The following is a 19,696-nucleotide window of genomic DNA, read 5'->3' as shown; positions in this document are numbered from 1 at the left end:
TTCCTCCTCCTCCTCCTCTTCCTCCTTCCCCTTCTCTCTCTCTCCATCTCTCTCTCTCCCTTATGGGACTCCCATGTTGTATATATTGCTCTACTTAGTGATACCATAAGTCTCTTGGGCTTTATTTACTCTTTTTCATTTTTTTCTTTTTGTTCTTCTGAGTGAATAATTTCCAGTGACTTGACTCTGAGGTCACCTTATCCTTTTGTCCACTTTATGTAGTCCACTTTTGAACCCCTCTAATGAATTTTTCATTTTAGTTATTGTATTCTTCAGCTCTGCAACTTCTTTTTGGTACTTCTTAAACTTTGTTTCTTTGTTGAAATTCTAACTTTGTTAATGTGTTGGTATCCTGACCTTGGTGAGCATCTTTATGATGTTATTTTAAATTCTGTCAGGTAAAGTATGTAGATCTCCATTTAATAGAGTCATATTCTGGAGATATACTTTTCCTTTGTTTGGAAAACATTTCTGTGTCTGCTTCTCAATTGTTTCCATCACACTTAGCATTATATTTTCTAGTTTCCTTGCATGTTTTGTTATTCTTTATGTTATTTTTTATGATTAAATTTATGAATAAAATAATAGTGGAGTCTAAAGTAGTTGATATTATCCCCAGAAAATGGTATACCCTGGTCTCTTAGGCCACTGTTATGGAAGACTAAGTCTATAAACTATATTTGAGCAAATACTGGGATGTATTACGCCTTTGTTTAGATTCTCCCCATCACTGTCTTCAAATGTTTTAGTAATAGAATCAGAATTTTAGTCTTAGCGGAGGTTGGAATCTGTACATGAATGAGACCATGGAGATCTCTTTAAGCTTTAGTCCAGTTCCCAGCTTTTTGTATCTGACAAATGCTCTTTGATTTCCATTTCTGCACTATTTTCTTCACCTTAAAGGTTTTCTGTCTACCCTGCTGCCTTCTCTCTAACCTTCAAAGGGCCATTGCAGTGAAGGACTGATGTACCCCAGAAGTGTTTCTCTCAGCTCTTTTGTCCTGCCCAGAGCTATCAGAGTACCACTGCAATGTTTTCCACAAAGTTCTATAGTGCCCTAGAGGCATTTTTTTCTCCTCCCTACCCTTTCCTCCAGCTTTGCAAGACTAGTATAGTGCAGCTGATGGAGGTGAAGAGCACTTTGGAAAGATTTCTCAGATCTCTGAAGGAAAGGACTTTTATCTGATTAATTTACTGCCTTACCTATAATAAGGACCAAATATATATCTGTTTAATGAACATTAACTTTGTCTTCTCAGATTTCAGTGTCAATAGAACAAGAGGCCATATAAGAGAGCTTTTATTTCCATCTCTGTTCTATCAGTCCCTAAGAAAATGAATAAAATTACAAAAGAAGTATTTAGTAGACTTCTTAGACTTATAGTCATATGATTAACATGCCTTATCTTCTAGTTCACCCAAACTATGGAAAGCCAACTATGGTCTCCCAAGAATATTGGAAATACAAACTTGTTTTATTTGTTCTTCTAAATGGATTTTCTCAGGTGTGGGATACCACATTGTCATGGTGAAGGAAGCTCACTGTAATGTTGAAGAAATCTGCAAATTGCTTCAGTATCATATACCAACAGCCACTTTGGAGAAGAATGTTAATAATGAAGTATCTTTTATTCTACCCAAAGAGTACACACACAGGTATGAGTCCAGAGAATGTAAAATGATTGATGTTTAGATAACCAGATGTAATTATTGCTTTTCCTGGTTTCTTCAGGCTTAGCAAATAGAGTTTATTTAACAAGCCAAAATTCCAGTCATTGCTGTCACTTGCACTGAAAAGAAGGATGCCACACTTGGCTATAGCTTCCTGGTTTTAATTGGTTATAACTGGTGGTATGTTTTGGTAGAGTCAGAATTGGTGAGTGGAGTAAATGGAAATATAATGAGATGAAAATGACGTTAGTGGTGTCTCTTGAAGCCAAGGTGACAGGAACTCAGAGTAAATAGGCAGTTTGACTGCACTCACTAGCCAAGTTTTTCCTCAAAGGCAGTCATGAAGAATAATAACTCTACCTGAGATAATCATCCTAATAAAGGGAAATGGAAACTAAGTGTAGTCATCAGTGACTTTCAGAGTATGATATTTTTATCTTCTTCTAATATATAAGTAAGTAGTTGCTGTACCATTTCCTAAAGTCAAGCCAGTTGTCATATTCCAGAAGAATATGAAGGACTTTAATGCCCCCTTTTCTAGGAAAAAGAGGGATGTGTCAAAAGGAGAAAAAGGAGGAAAAGGAACTGCATCATGACAACATTGTTTATTTAGTAAATCTGAAAGTTCTTGAGAAGTAGCAGCATGGAATAGTGTGATCAGGCAACAGAATGGAACCAAGATTCTAGCCATAAGCTGGAATGAGAGAATTAAATATCATGGAGAATTAGAAATAAAATTCTAGATATGTATCCTCAGATCCATGGTGGTTGACTCATTCAGAAAAGTGGGGAACCAGATGGGTGCTTTGGCCCATTGTGATAGTTGTGATTGACGTGAAGCTGCAGAGTCTCTCTGAAGGAGACATAAAGGTAAAGCACTTGCTTAAACTTATCACACTATCTGCCTATCCTCATTCATATGGACACAAATGACATTCTCAAATAATGTCTAAAACAAGAAATGAAAGTATTCTGAAGCAGATGACATCTTTTATCATATCTTCATAGTTATAGTATCTTCATATTTTATCATGTTTTCATATTTGGAAGCAGAAGATGTTTACCATATATTCTTACTAATCCCTTAGGCTTAGAGAACAGAAAAAAGAAGAAGATCCAAGAGGTGAACAACTAATTGTAGATTACTGGGCCATATAATGATGCACAGACTACAGAATAAACTTGAAAGTCATGAAATGAGGGAAGAATGTTTTTTTTCTAACAGGGAGAGGTTTTATTTAAAAAAAAAAGTTGGTTTTTTTTTTTTTTAAGTAGGCTCCACAGCATGGAGCCCAACACAGGGTTTGAACTCACAACCCTGAGATCAAGACCTGAGCTGAGATTAAGAGTTGGATACTTAACTGACTGAGCCACCCAGGTACCCCAATAGGGAGATATTTTAAACTAAGAAATGGAAAAAACAATTTTAAGAAAAAGAAATAGCTATGGATCTATTTTTTTTTCAGAATATAATATGAAAAAAATGAAATGATGGTTGAATTCTTAGTGATCTTCATTCCAGCTAAGATTTTCATAGCTACTAGGAATTGAACACTGACTTTTTGCAAGATATTGTTCTCATATGGATTTATTTACAAATCTGAATAAATAATGAGGCAGAAAAGAATTATTTTAATTACATATACCTGTATTCTGATTCATTGAATGTATCTCACAAGGAAAGTACTCTTGAAATTTTAAAACAGTAATGTAACTTGCTGTAAAACAATGCTGAGACTTGTTGGAATGAAGCTTTAGTTTAGAATGTTGCATGGCGAGTGGAGTGAATGGAAGTGATATGCAGAGACATAAAAGAGTTACCAGAATAGTGCTACATATCAGGAAATATTTATATGCTTAAAATTCATAAATAAGAGGCTGTAAATATAAAGGGAAACCAGTGGGTGACAATAGAAGAAAGAAACAAATATCATTTTGTGAAACTCCTACAAATTAAAAGGAGGAAATGTGTTATTCCTGGTACAAAGTTTAAGCAAGATAACACGGTAAAGAGAGTAATTCAAGTATAGACATGCAACAAATATTTCATTTACCTGAAAGCAGGTATCCTGATGGGTCTCTGAGGTTTGTTGCCAACAATTACCTTTTAGAAAGACGGGGGGTCGGGGAGAGGGGGAAAAAGATGGGGGAAATTAAAACAAACTAATACTGTAAACCTAAATCTGATAATCAAGAAAATGTTGGTTGAAGGGAAAAAAAAGTCAGATATTTTATGGGAAATTTACCACATCATGGGGAACTTCATGGCAGGAAAGAAGAAAGGATCTTGGTAGATTTAGACACAGGCCAACATTATATAGAATATATATAAGATATATAGAAAAGCAAATTTCTGTAACATAACCTCAAGATTGTTTGGAAGTTTCAAAAATGAAATTCTGACAACAGATCCAAAAGATGAAAAAATAGAATGACAGCTAAAATTCAATAAACAAGGATAAATAATAGAGCTGATACAGAATATCATCAGGAATTTTATCACCCCAATCTGTTGTTCTAAGGAAGTTTAAAAAGTAGTTCATTTAATATTAATTTGGGGTGTCTTGAGCAGGTTTAGCTCCTAAGCAGCAAAGTTGGAAAGATGTATGAGGGTTACAAGAACCTATTTTGTAGAGAAGGAGAGCTAATATTTGAGATAAGGTCCAGCAGATTAGCCAGGAAGAAAAAGAAGGGAAATTAAATGTGTACATGATAGATCCAGATAATTGTTATGCAAGGCCTCTCTGGAAGTATCCTGATAACCTTCCTCTAGTCTGGCCTTGACTTGTCTTAAAGGCATGAGATTTTGAGGTTGGGATCTGGAAATGAGAAAAAGAAAAGACTAAAATATTGTCACCAAGAATGTCAAGGAAAAGAAGCTTCGGTGCTGGCATCAAGGAAAGGAAATTTTTCAAATCCTGTTTTGATTCCATCTTTCAATCAAAGAGAATGATCTTTTAGTTTAAAATACAAGAACAAACAAAAAGGTAAAAATTTTCAGTGTATTTCTCAGAGCTATAAATAAGTTCAAGTCTCCAAGCTGTAATGAAGTGCCTATGAGACACTCACATCACTATGAAGTGATTGCAGAGGAATAAATGTTAGTTCAAGTGAAATAACTTTGCAACAAATAAGGAAAGAAAATAAAGTGTACTTAATTTTACCTCTTTCCAAGTGACTCTTTTTACAAAATGACTCTTAAGTTGAGAAAGATTATACCAAATAGTAAGATTAAATCAATAGTAAATCAAGAGAGATTAAATCAAATAGTAATGGTGATACAGTTGGATTAAAACGCAAGCCAGTTTATCTACAAAGGCTTATGTTCTCCCATCAACACCCACAGTGTTAGAAAACTGGAGATGTGCCAATCTCATTCTAATTTTAAACTTCAAAAATTGACACCAATGATCCCATGGTTGATTCAAAGCAAAACACATACACACACACCAAAACCTAGAATGATAACTAAGAAACAACTAAATCATGCAAAAACTCATCTTAGTCTTGGACAGAATTTCCTCCACATGTTTTATATGATTATAAGTCAGTCCTGGATAAATATCAATCATTTCATAAGAATGAAAGGGAAAAAGAATGGGCTGTAGAAAGGATACTGAATTTTGAAATAAAAGCACCAATTTAAGAAATCATAAGAAATGCCTACTTTGAAAATAATTTCCAAAAATGGGAAACTTCAGAAATTCTCTGCTTTATAGTCTCAATCAAATTAAAGAGGACACTGTGAATCTAGAACAGTTTGGAGGAGAGAAAATGAGATAAAATGATGTGAAATCCTGATTGATTAATAAAGATCTGACCAATACTTATGGCAGAAAAGAGAACTACTGAAAGAGAACACCATGTCAAGAATTCTTCCCAGAATTAAGAGGCCAGGTACTTTGTGATCTTCAGAGATGGAGTTCACTCAATGTTTCTGCATGTCATGTCAACACCAGAGAATGGGCCTATGGAAGTATTCTTTTCCCCAAACTCTCACTTAGCTCAAAATTCAAAGAGATGTATTTCTTTGAGTACCAATGTTTTGTAAAAAAAAAAAAACCTACAGAATTTTTAAGATTCTCTTGTTTTTCTTCTTCCAGATTTTAAAACTTAACTAAAAAAAAATCAGTCACCTTGCTTTAGGAAGGTCTTGCTGCAAACCTATCAGCCCTACCTCACAAAATAAAGTTTAGTAAAACATTAAAAAATATGAATAAGTAAAGGAATCTGATGAATAGAAAAAAAAGAATTCTTCCCAGAACTATGAGGAAACCTGCAAAAAATAAAGAGACCAACCAGTACATTACCACTACACACCCACAAGAATGGCTAAAATTAAAAAGACAGACTATAGCATATGAATATGATAAATGGATCTCTTTGCTAACAGAAGTATAAAATGGTAAAACTGCTTTGGAAAATGAGTGGCCATTTTTACTAAGCTAAATATGTGCTTATCCTATGACCCTGCAATTATTCCTAGTATATACCTTAAAGACAAATGTCCATCAGAACAGATGTAAGAGAGTGTTTATATTTGTAGACACTATTCGTAATAGCTCCAAACCAAAGCCACCAAAATGTCCATCAACAGGAAAATGGAAGAATATAGCAATAAAAAAGAATAAACTAATGGTATATATGGCATGAATGAATCTCACAAACATTGAAACATTGGATAAAAAAAGTACAAGCTGTAGGATTCCATTTATATGAAGTTCAAGAAAAGAAAAAATCTTTATGTAATTCTAAAATTAAAATTACCTCTATAACAGGGGTGTCTGGCTGGCTCAGTCAGTAGAGCATGGGACTCTTGATCTCGGGGTTGTGAGTTTGAGCCCCACATTAGGTATAGAGATTACTTAAAATCTTTTTTAAAAATAATAAAAATTACCATAAGATGCATAGGTAGGGGTGTGTGTGTGTGTGTGTGTGTGTGTGTGTGTGTGTGCGTGTGCGTGGTGTGTGTATGCACGCACGCATGTGCGTGTATGGACACTGGGAAAGAAGTCAGGGACTAAGAAAGGACCTGTTAGAATCTCCCTGTGGGATTCTGGAAATGTTCTCTATCTTATCTGGATGGTTATCCATGTATGTACTATATGTACTTATGTGAAAATTCATTTACAAGTAGTATACTTTGTTATGCCTCAGTAAAAAAAAATAAATATTTAAAAATATATGTAATGGAAAAAACTTTGTAATGGATAGAAGTAAGTACATCAAATGTTAACAGTGGTATACTTTAGGTGGTCACATTTTTTTTGTTTTTATATTTTTCTGTATTCTCATCTTAAGTAGACAATATATTGTCTTTATAACATCTATATATTAAATATATATGTATTATATATATAAAACAAATAAAACATAATGGGAAAAACAGCTATACTCAAGGTGGTCAAATTTTTTCTTTTTAATATTTTTTGTGTTCCTCTCAAGTATAATATATATAATGTATACAATATTTATATTTGTTAAATATATATTTTTATATTATATATAAAAAACATATTAGAAAAATATGTTTTTTGCGTAATGATTGGCTCATAGAATTTTTTAATTTATTTATCTATTACTATCTTTTTTCTTTACTGAATATCACTAAGGAGCCTAGGGTGTGCTAATCAACATGTGATTGCATTATGACCAAATCAAGAAACCTATTTAGTTCTGGAGTATATGAATTAGAAAGTGAAAGTCTCCCATAATCACTTCCTATGGGAATAATCACTGGGAAATTTTCTGTGTATATTTCTCAGGATCATTAAATGCCTATACTGACATGAGTATAATATGTTGTACATCACATACATACATTGATATGGATACAATAATAATTAGTTTTATGATTTAACAGAAATGAAATCCTATCATAATAATGTTCTGAATCCTGTTTTGTTTACTTACCTGCATTTTTGGTCAACTGTTTATGGTAGGACTTTTAAGACTTCCCATTTTTAAGATAACCAAGGAGAAATCTACACTTTACTTAGATCTTATTCTTTCATAATATCATACCAGAATGTATTCATTAAGCTGTTAAGGAATATTTATCTCTACTTAGTGCTCTATTTGTACATTTTAAAGCCTCATACAGTTTAATTTTGTCATATATGGTATAAAGCCAAAGGAAACAAAAATAAATAATATGCCAAAATATTAGTGTATTAACAGTGGATATCTATGGGGCATGATATTGTGATATTTATATTTTTGTACATTCCTTTCTAAATTTTATATGATGCACACATTAATTTCTTACCTAAAATCAAAGAAAAAGAAGAAAATGTGAATCCTGGTTGAAAAGCCAAGCATTGGGAATGAAGAAGCACCAGAGGAAATGGACTTAAAACATGTGAAGGGCTGTCATGTGGGTAGATTAGACCTGTTCTATATAATTAATGGTGTAAATTTAGAACCAATGTGCAAAACTAAATAGAATTAAATGGAAAATAATTTAAGTTTGAATATGGAGGAAATTTTGATAGATCTTCCAAAAGAGGGAATTTTGAGTTCCTCCAACACTGACAGTATGCATATAATGCTCCTCATTGAAAATACATTTGATGGTTTTGAGACCTAGAGGTTTTTGGAAAAGATCATCTTATAAATGTGAAGTACTATAAAATCTTCGCAGGAAAACTATTCTTTGAAAGTCTTGATGTCTCTACATTGCATCTGGCTCAAATTCCATGGCTTTTCTTGACTATTGAATCACTTGGTTCTGTCCATGTCTCCTATTTCTATTGCACCTACTCCATTATCTATGTGAGTGGCTTTTTTCTCCTGTTAATTTGAATAATTTTTTTAAAAAACTTACTGAATAATAAGAACCATAGCATTTATATGTGTGTGATAAGTTAATTCATGTGAACTAGCTAGAGTTACTAGCATTTATAGAGTCTCATGGTAGTTTATTAGAAGACCAAAATTATGTGTTTTCAAGAATTAAGTAGAGTGGGAAACAATGTGCTAGAGCAGTTTACTAGTTTCTATTATAAGTACTGAAGTGAAGAATGAGCTACATTTTCCCCACTGCTGAAGGGAAATCAGTTCAGAATAAAAATATATAAATATGAAAATCTTCTGATTTGGTACTAACTTTTATTCCTCCCTTCCCTTCCCCCTTTTCCTTCCCCTTCCTATTTTTTTCCTAATTCATATCCTAGCTTTGAAGCTCTATTTACTGCTCTGGAAAAGAGACGATACGAGTTAGGGATTGCTAGCTTCGGTGCCTCTATTACTACCATGGAAGAAGTCTTTTTTAGGTGAGCGAGGATGCATAAGGAAAATAAAAACAAAAACCATCGGGGAGGAAGAACCACATCTTGGTCCCTTTTGTAAACTCACCAAACTCAGAGTCACACATTAGAAAGTAAAGAGATGAGGAGAGGAGAGAACAGACATGATTTTTTTTTACGGTAATAACCCCCCAAAAACACCACTATCAATTTTTTTATTATGTTACGTTAATCAGCATACATCACATCGATTAGTTTTTGATGTAGTGTTCCATGATTCATTGTTTGCATATAACACCCAGTGCTCCATTCAATACTGCCCTCCTTAATACCCATCACCGGGCTAACCCATCCCCCCACCCCCTCCCCTCACACCACTATCATTTTTAAAAAGAGCAGATATTTTGATTCATCCAAAGTATGAATTAGATGTTAATTTTTAACTTGAATGGGTTCAATTTAATGCAACACTCAATACCTTGCCCTAATTTTCCTAGCCTTACTATGGTCTGCCAGCAGTCCTGTGACTGGGGTTTGGGAACTACTCTTCTACCAGAGTTTACCCTGTTGCTTCCATATAATGCCCCTGCCAAGTCAGTAAGCAAACCCAGGAGACTTCTTTTTTTTTTTTAATTTAAAATTTTTTAAAGATTTTATTTGTTTATTTGAAAGAGAGAAACACAGCGAGAGAGGGAACATAAGCAGGGGGAGAGGGAGAGGCTGGCTTCCCGCAGAGCGGGGAGCCCGATGCGGGACTCGATCCCAGGACTCTGGGATCATGACCTGAGCCAAAGCAGATGCTTACAGACTGAGCCACCCAGGCGCCCCACCCAGGAGCCTTCTGAGTTGAATGTTGTAACTCACATTCTCCAAACAAGATATGGGGTAGAGTTGAATGCTTTGTTACTTTTTTTTTTTTTATGTAGAGTCAGTAATCTGGAAGATTCACAAACAGATATCCAAGCTATCCAAACTCCACCTCCCGCTGTGATGAATGAAGTATCAGTTAAGAACCAGAATAGGAATATGTCAAGCAATTGTTCTACCATGAATGAAAGCCCTGCTATTATGTTTAATACTGGGGTAAGCACCTTTGCTAAGAAACCTGATGTATATTTATTTGATTAGGGTACAAGAGGTACATTTTTGTTTCCTATTTGAATGAAGGTAGTGTGGAGTTCTTAACCACTGCATCCTACCAGACAGGGAGCAGTCTGTACCACAATCTAATTAATTTCCTAATGCAGAAGCAAAAAGGTCTAGGTAAAAATCACAGCTCTCACTCACACCATTGCTATTCCTCAGTTCTTTTTTATGTCTTAGAATTCTTTTTTTTTTTTTTCAAATTGCTAACCCAGAAATTTGGTAGTTCACTGAAGCTGGAGTACACTGGAAAGAGCATGATTTTTAGTAATCAAACATGCCCAATATTGTAAGTTTTTGCAATGGGAATTGATAATGCATAAGGGATGTTTCCCTAATCGGTGCAGTTCTCAGTATGGGAAGTCCTTGTGAGTTGCCCAGCATTTCTTTCCTTCTCCTTCTAATTATCTCTTCCTCCTATAAAGAAGCCTGGTTTTCTTGACTGTTAAAAGACTCTGGGGAAAATCATCCTGTTGAGATTTCAAGTGTGTTATATGAAAATTCAGACCTTAAACACTGTATTTAACACCTTACAATAGAGGTCAGCAAACTTACACAAGGAAATAATCGATATGTAAGGCGGGGTTGGCCACATGGTCTCTCTTGCAGTCGTCCCATCCTGTCCTTGTAGCACAAACACAACCATAGACAACACAGAAATGAACGGATGTAGCTGTGTTCCAGGAAAACTTGATTTACAACACAGATCATAATTTGTTGACTCCTGCCTTATGAAGAAAAGACTGATTATTCTCTTATGTAGTATCATACTGTGCTTCAATTCTATTCTCAGTATTTATTTAGATAAATTTTATGTGTCTTCTACCCTAAAATTCCAGAGTGTTCATTCATCTTAATGAATTTCATCAGGAATGATCTGTTTGGGTCCATGAATATTGTAATATTATGTTTCTTTTTTCCTTCTTTAGTATTCCCTCTATCATCAGCAGTTCTGTGCCTTGTTCATAAAGAGGGCGATGTTCAGTTGGCGGAATTGGAAACTGATTTTGCTACAGATACTGGCACTTCTAGTTTCCTTTACTTTTCTCTCAGAGGCTAATAAGTTTTTACATACTAAAGATGAAAAGGCCAGACAAATGGATTTGGATCAATATGGTCGAACAATTGTGCCTTTATCTATTTCTGGGAATTCTAATTTGACCCTGATTTTCCTAAAACATCTTAGGAGTATGCTAGAGTCTCACAAACACACACTTAAGGAAGTGCAAGGTAAGACTCTAGGTAAAAAAGACTGCTCTTAGATGAAGATCTGGTTGTGTGATTTGCAAAGAAGGTCAACTATATATTTGGCTACAGTATAACTAAAGACTTAATGTGCTAGCTCCTCTGAATACATTTATTTTTAAGATAGTAATAATAAAAATTTGCATTTGCTGAGCACTTATTTTTGGCAAGAACACAGCTAAGTATCTTACCTGTGTATCATTTAAAATGAGCAATCACCCCGATTTAGTAGATATTTTTATTACTGATATCAGTTAAATGAGGAGCACTGACATTTAAGGAAGTCCAGTAATTTGCACCAAATCAGACATGTAGTAAAAATACAGAGACGTGAATTTAACCTGTCCTACCTGATGTCTGCAAACCACTCACTACATGACATTACTTCTCTGATCATAAAGTTTATTCTCTTTCAAGTCATCAGTTCCTCCCAGATACTATATTTTTTTTTAACTGCCACCTGATGAACAGTGTTCTTCTGAGTTAGCAAACAGCCTGCAGTATTGGCAAACCTGTGTGGTTCTTTTATTTCTCTCATTGAGGTTCTGTTGTGAAAATACATTTCGGAGATGATTGTTCCTTATAATACGGATTCTACAACCTACAAGTAATAGATTGGCTGACTACAAATAATTGTGCCTATTATTCCTCCGCTATAAGTAGTAAGTAAGCATTTGTTAACCAAGGTCACACATGAGGACAGAGGGTGAAGGATAAAATAATTATCTTTTTAAAAATTACAGTATACTGCTTATGTTAAAAAAGTAAAATGATTAACTGAATATACTTGTTATATTGATAATGAGACTAAATACAATAGAATAATACAGTAGCCCCACTGATATCCAGTTTCAATTGTTATTGTTTTATTCATTAGCTAGAAATTATCTAGGCATAGAGAGATAATATTTTGGCTTAACCAGTCCCACTTTGTTTTAAGAAACTTACATGTACTTTTCTAAGTTGTGCTCTCATTCTCACAGAACCTTGTATAAGTGAATTCTACTAATTCTATATGGTTTCTCTTCCAACCTGCATGCCTTTTCTAACTGAATTTTTTAGTATAAAGATAGAGCAAGAAATCCTTTGTAACTTGCTCTCTCTTTTCCCTAAACTACAAGAAAATGTTTTGGGGGGCACCGGTGTGGCACAGTGGGTTGAGCATCCACACTTGGTTTTGGCTCAGATTGTGATCTCACGGTTGTGTGGGGTTCCATACTCAGTGTGGAGTCTGCTTGAGCTCTTTCCCTCTCCCTCTGCCCCTCTCACTCATGCACACACACACTCTCTCTCTCAAATAAATCTTTAAAAAAGAATGTTTATTAATGAGGAAATAGATTTCTAGATAATTTCTCATCTGTAGCTTTCTTCTCAAATAATACATGCATTAACACTGGGGAAATCACTGCTAACTTTTTAAGCAGAGCCATAAAATAAGTGGGTATGTGCTTTAGAAAGGATATGAGCTTATAATAACTGAAAAATGTCACCTGCCCTCCCAAACAAAAGTTTACATTTCCTCTCCATCCACAATTTAGATGAATGCCTCTTTTTTGGAATTTATCTCACTGAATTACAGTAGAACATTTTTCATGCTTCTCTCAAACTAATTATGGAGAGGCCACAACTTCTTTTATATCTCTAGAACCTAACCCAATTCCTGGCACACAATGAGTGTAAAATTGAAATAGTCTTATCAAATTGAATTAAATGTGAGGAAATGATTCAAAAGGGGACAGATCCAATGTCAATGAAGTCAGCTGGGATGTAATTGTGATAATCGAGGCAAGAGAGATTAAGGCTGTGAAAGAAGGAAAGAAAGATAGATTTGAAAGATATCTGAAGAGCACTAAAGTAGATTTTGTTTTCTCTTTAGAAGTGGAGGAGAGAAGAACCATTAACACTGAATTTGATACTTTAGCTTTTTATTTTGTGAGATAATTGTCAATTTACTGTTGTGAAAAATAATACTGAGAGATCTTGTGTACCAATGGTAACATCTTGCAAAACTATACTACAATATCCCCACCAGGATTTTGACATTAATACAGAACATTTGCTTAACCACAAGGATCACTACTGTTGCTCTCTTCATTCCCTCTCTACTCCGGCAATCACTAATCTGTTCTCCATTTGTATAGTTTAATCATTTTGGAATGACAAAAAAATGGAATAATCATATATGTACACTTCTGGGATTGGCATTTCACTCAACATAATTCTCTGGTGTTCTATCATTCATTCCATCATATGCTATGAGCCATTCCATCATGGGGTTGTACCACAGTTTGTTTAACCATTCACCATCAAAGGATACCTCATTTCCCCCCTCTCCCAGGTTTTGTCTTTATGAATAAAGCTGTTATGAAATTTCATGTACAGGTTTTTGTGTGAATCTATATCTTCAGTTCTATGGGATAAATGCCTGGGATTGTAATTTTAACTGTTGACCCGTATGGTAGTTGCATGTTTGATTTTTTAAAGAAATTATAAAACAGAGTGACTGTACCCTTTTACATTCCCACCAACAACGAATGAGTGATCCAGTTCCTCAGCATCTTCCCCAGCATTTGTGTTGTCACTATTTTTATGTTTATTTTTCATTCTGATAGGTATGTAGTGATATTTCATTGTTGTTTTCATTTGCCTTTGACATCCTTTTTTGTGCTTATTGACATCTGTGTATTATCTTCACTGAAATGTGTATTCATGTGTTTCAGTCATTTTTTTTATTTTTTATTGTTATGTTAATCACCATATATTACATAATTTGTTTTGGTGTACTGTTCCATGATTCATTCTTTGTTCATAACACCCAGTGCTCCATGCAGAATGTGCCCTCCTCAATACCCAACACCAAGCTAACCCATCCCCCCACCCTCCTCCCCTCCAGAAACCTCAGTTTGTTCTTCAGAGTCCATCATCTCTCATGGTTCGTCTCCCCCTCTGACTTACTCCCCTTCATTCTTCCTCTCCTGTTAGCTTCTTCTTTTTCTTTTTTCTTAAAATATGTTGCGTTATTTCTTTCAGAAGTACAGATCTGTGATTCAACAGTCTTACACAATTCACAGCGCTCACCGTAGCACATATCTTCCCCAATGTCCATCACCCAGCCACCCCATCCCTCCCACCCCCGACCACTCCAGCAACGCTCAGTTTGTTCCTGAGATTAAGAATTCCTCATATCAGTGAGGTCATATGATACATGTCTTTCTCTGACTTATTTCACTCAGCATAACACCCTCCAGTTCCATCCACGTCGTTGCAAATGGCAAGATCTCATTCCTTTTGATGGCTGCATAATATTCCATTGTGTATATATACCACTTCTTCTTTATCCATTCATCTGTCGATGGACATCTTGGCTCTTTCCACAGTTTGGCTATTGTGGACATTGCTGCTATAAACATTGGGGTGCACGTACCCCTTCGGGTCCCTACATTTGTATCTTTGGGGTAAATACCCAGAAGTGCAATTGCTGGATCGAATGGTAGCTCTAATTTCAACTGTTTGAGGAACCTCCATACTGTTTTCCAGAGGGGTTACACCAGCTTGCATTCCCACCAACAGTGTAGGAGGGTTCCCCTTTCTCCACATCCCCGCCAACATCTGTCGTTCCCTGACTTGTTAATTTTACCATTCTGACGGGTGTGAGGTGGTATCTCATTGAGGTTTTGATTTCGATTTCCCTGATGCCGAGCGATGTTGAGCACTTTTTCCTGTGTCTGTTGGCCATTTGGATGTCTTCTTTGGAAAAATGTCTGTTCATGTCTTCTGCCCATTTCTTGATTGGATTATTTGTTCTTTGGGTGTTGAGTTGGATAAGTTCTTTATAGATTTTGGATACTAGCCCTTTATCTGATATGTCATTTGCAAATATTTTCTCCCATTCTGTCGGTTGTCTTTTGGTTTTGTGGACTGTTTCTTTGGCTGTGCAAAAGCTTTTTATCTTGATGAAACCCCAATACTTCATTTTTGCCCTGGCTTCCTGTGCCTTTGGTGATGTTTCTAGGAAGAAGTTGCTGCGGCTGAGGTCGAAGACGTTGCTACCTGTGTTCTCCTTTAGGATTTGGATGGACTCCTGTCTCACGTTTAGGTCTTTCAACCATTTGGAGTCTATTTTTGTGTGTGGTGTAAGGAAATGGTCCAGTTTCATTCTTCTGCATGTGGCTGTCCAATTTTCCCAACACCATTTGTTGAAGAGACTGTCTTTTTTCCACTGGACATTCTTTCCTGCTTTGTCAAAGATAAGTTGACCATAGAGTTGAGGGTCCATTTCTGGGCTCTCGATTCTGTTCCATTGATCTATGTGTCTGTTTTTGTGCCAGTACCATACTGTCTTCATGATGACAGCTTTGTAATAGAGCTGGAAGTCCGGAATTGTGATGCCGCCAGCTTTGCTTTTCTTTTTCAGTATTCCTCTGGCTATTCGGGGTCTCTTCTGGTTCCATACAAATTTTAGGATTATTTGTTCCATTTCTTTGAAAAAAGTGGATGGTATTTTGATGGGGATTGCATTGAATGTGTAGATTGCTCTAGGTAGCATTGACATCTTCACAATGTTGGTTCTTCCAATCCATGAGCATGGAACGTTTTTCCATTTCTTTGTGTCTTCTTCCATTTCTTTCCTGAGTATTTCATAGTTTTCTGAGTACAGATCCTTTGCCTCTTTGGTTAGATTTATTCCTAGGTATCTAATGGTTTTGGGTGCAATTGTAAATGGGATCGACTCCTTGATTTGTCTCTCTTCTGTCTTGCTGTTGGTGTATAGGAATGCCACTGATTTCTGTGCATTGATTTTATAGCCTGCTACTTGACTGAATTCCTGTATGAGTTCTAGCAGTTTTGGGGTGGAGTCTTTTGGGTTTTCCACATACAGTATCATATCATCTGCAGAGTGAGAGTTTGACTTCCTCTTTGCCGATTTGGATGCCTTTGATTTCTTTTTGTTGTCTGATTGCTGTGGCTAGGACTTCTAATACTATGTTGAATAGCAGTGGTGAGAGTGGACATCCCTGCCGCGTTCCTGACCTTAGGGGAAAAGTTCTCAGCTTTTCCCCATTGAGAATGATTTTCGCTGTAGGTTTTTCGTAGATGGCTTTTATGATATTGAGGTATGTACCCTCTATCCCTATACTCTGAAGAGTTTTGATCAAGAAAGGATGCTGTACTTTGTCAAATGCTTTTTCTGCATCTATTGAGAGGATCATATGATTCTTGTTCTTTCTTTTGTTAATGTATTGTATCACGTTGATTGATTTGCGGATGTTGAACCAGCCTTGCAGCCCAGGGATAAATCCCACTTGGTCGTGGTGAATAATCCTTTTAATGTACTGTTGGATCCTATTGGCTAGTATTTTGGTGAGAATTTTTGCATCCATGTTCATCAAGGATATTGGTCTGTAATTCTCCTTTTGGATGGGGTCTTTGTCTGGTTTTGGGATCAAGGTCATGGTGGCCTCATAAAATGAATTTGGAAGTATTCCTTCCATTTCTATTTTTTGGAACAGTTTCAGGCGAATAGGTATTAATTCTTCTTTAAATGTCTGATAGAATTCCCCTGGGAAGCCATCTGGCCCTGGGCTTTCGTTTGTTGGGAGATTTTTGATGACTGCTTCAATTTCATTAGTGGTTATAGGTCTGTTCAGGTTTTCTAGTTCTTCCTGGTTCAATTTTGGTAGTTGATACATCTCTAGGAATGCACCCATTTCTTCCAGGTTATCTAATTTGCTGGCATAGAGTTGCTCATAATATGTTCTTATACTTGTTTGTATTTCTTTGGTGTTGGTTGTGATCTCTCCTCTTTCATTCATGATTTTGTTGATTTGGGTCATTTCTCTTTTCTTTTTGATCAGTCTGGCCAAGGGTTTATCAATCTTGTTAATTCTTTCAAAGAACCAGCTCCTAGTTTCGTTGATCTGTTCTACTGTTCTTTTGGTTTCTAGTTCATTGATTTCTGCTCTGATCTTTATGATTTCTCTTCTCCTGCTGGGTTTAGGCTTTCTTTGCTGTTCTTTCTCCAGCTCCTTTAGGTGTAGGGTTAGATTGTGTATTTGAGACCTTTCTTGTTTCTTGAGAAAGGCTTCTTTGCTATATACTTTCCTCTCAGGACTGCCTTTGCTGTATCCCAAAGATTTTGGACAGTTGTGTTTTCATTTTCATTGGTTTCCATGAATTTTTTTAATTCTTCTTTAATTTCCTGGTTGACCCATTCATTCTTTAGTAGGATGCTCTTTAGCCTCCATGTATTTGAGTTCTTTCCGACTTTCCTCTTGTGATTGAGTTCTAGTTTCAAAGCATTGTGGTCTGAAAATATGCAGGGAATGATCCCAATCTTTTGGTACCGGTTGAGACCTGATTTGTGACCTAGGATGTGATCAATTCTGGAGAATGTTCCATGGGCACTAGAGAAGAATGTGTATTCCGTTGCTTTGGGATGGAATGTTCTGAATATGTCTGTGAAATCCATTTGGTCCAGTGTGTCATTGAAAGTCTTTATTTCCTTGTTGATCTTTTGCTTAGATGATCTGTCCATTTCAGTCAGGGGGGTGTTAAAGTCCCCCACTATTATTGCATTGTTGTCAATGTGTTTCTTTGCTTTTGTTATTAATTGCCTTATATAATTGGCTGTTCCCATGTTTGGGGCATATTTACAATCGTTAGATCTTCTTGTTGGATAGACCCTTTAAGTAGGATATAGTGTCCTTCCTCATCTCTTATTACAGTCTTTGTTTTAAAATATAGTTTGTCTGATATAAGGATTGCCACCCCAGCTTTCTTTTGGTGTCCATTAGCATGATAAATGGTTTTCCACCCCCTCACTTTCAATCTGGGGGTGTCTTTGGGTCTAAAATGAGTCTCTTGCAGACAGCATATGGATGGGTCTTGTTTTTTAATCCAATCTGATAGCCTGTGTCTTTTGATTGGGGCACTGAGCCCATTTACATTCAGGGTAACTATTGAAAGGTATGAATTTAGTGCCATTGTATTGCCTGTAAGGTGACTGTTACTGTATGTTGTCTGTGTTCCTTTCTGATCTTTGCTGCTTTTAGGCTCTCTCTTTGCTTAGAGGGCCCCTTTCAATATTTCTTGGAGGGCTGGTTTCGTGTTTGCAAATTCCTTTAGTTTTTGTTTGTTCTGGAAGCTTTTTATCTCTCCTTCTATTTTCAATAACATCCTAGCTGGATATAGTATTCTTGGCTGCATATTTTTCTCGTTTAGTGCTCTGAAGATATCTTGCCAGTCCTTTCTGGCCTGCCAGGTCTCTGTGGATAGGTCTGTTGCCGATCTAATATTTTTACCATTGTAGGTTACATATCTCTTCTCCCGAGCTGCTTTCAAGATTTTCTCTTTGTCTCTGAGACTCATAAGTTTTACTATTAGATGTCGGGGTGTTGACCTATTTTTATTGATTTTGAGAGGGGTTCTCTGTGCCTCCTGGATTTTGATGCCTGTTTCCTTCCTCACATTAAGGAAGTTCTCTGCTATAATTTGCTCCAATATACCTTCTGCCCCTCTCTCTCTTTCTTCTTCTTCTGGGATCCCAATTATTCTAATGTTGTTTCGTCTTATCGAATCACTTATCTCTCGAATTCTGCCCTCGTGATCCTGTAGTTGTTTCTCCCTCTTTTTCTCAGCCTCTTTACTTTCCATCATTTGGTCTTCTATATCACTGATTCTCTCTTCTGCCTCATTTATCCTAGCATTTAGTGCCCCCATTTTTGATTGCACCTCATCAATAGCCTTTTTGATTTCGACTTGGTTAGATCTTAGTTCTTTTATTTCTCCAGAAAGGGTTTCTCTAATAACTTCCACGCTTTTTTCAAGCCCAGCTAGTATCTTTAAAGTCATGATTCTGAACTCTAGGTTCGACATCGTACTAATGTCCGTATTGAGTAGGTCCCTGGCTGACGGTACTACCTCTTGTTCTTTTTGCTGAGGTGATTTTTTTCGTCTTGTCATTTTGTCCAGAGGAGAATAGATGAATGAGAGAACAAAATGCTAACAGGTTTACAACGTCCCCAGCAAATATACTGTATACAAATCCGAAAAGACCTGAAACCAGGAGAAAAGAGAGGGAAAGAAAGAAAAAAGAAAGAGAAAAGAAAAAAAAAAGAAAAAAGATAAAAACAAAAACAGAACAATACAAAAAAAGCAGAATGTGATCAAATATGATCAGGCTAGTGCATAGATCAGTGCCACACACTAGATTTTGGGCGTATTTTGGTCTGTTAGAAAAAAGTGCCTCCGAAAATTTTAAAGGAAGAAAGACATATATGTACAAAATAAGGGTTGATACAATGAAGGCATAGAAGATGACTGTAAAGATGAAAATTATAAAAGATTTTATAAAAGGACTTGATAAGATAAGAAGTTGTTTGAAAAAAGAA

General features: G+C 35.9%; 1 protein-coding gene across 1 annotated transcript in view; it reads left to right on the top strand.

Annotated features, from left to right (window-relative positions):
• Positions 1–19,696, top strand: part of LOC114202186 (phospholipid-transporting ATPase ABCA3-like) — a 176,902-nt gene that overhangs the window by 69,393 nt on the left and 87,813 nt on the right. Inside the window, exons 16-19 of the mRNA XM_088020629.1 lie at positions 1,506–1,656; positions 8,847–8,945; positions 9,845–10,001; positions 10,991–11,291. Coding sequence (XP_087876755.1) covers positions 1,506–1,656; positions 8,847–8,945; positions 9,845–10,001; positions 10,991–11,291 — 708 coding nt within the window. The remainder of the gene's footprint in view (positions 1–1,505; positions 1,657–8,846; positions 8,946–9,844; positions 10,002–10,990; positions 11,292–19,696) is intronic.

The sequence above is a fragment of the Eumetopias jubatus genome, unplaced genomic scaffold, assembly GCF_037043125.1.
Source record: "Eumetopias jubatus isolate StellerSeaLion01/CBP00866 unplaced genomic scaffold, mEumJub1_p1.0 scaffold_91, whole genome shotgun sequence".
Taxonomy (NCBI): domain Eukaryota; kingdom Metazoa; phylum Chordata; class Mammalia; order Carnivora; family Otariidae; genus Eumetopias; species Eumetopias jubatus.
This window is presented reverse-complemented; position numbering and strand designations above follow the sequence as displayed.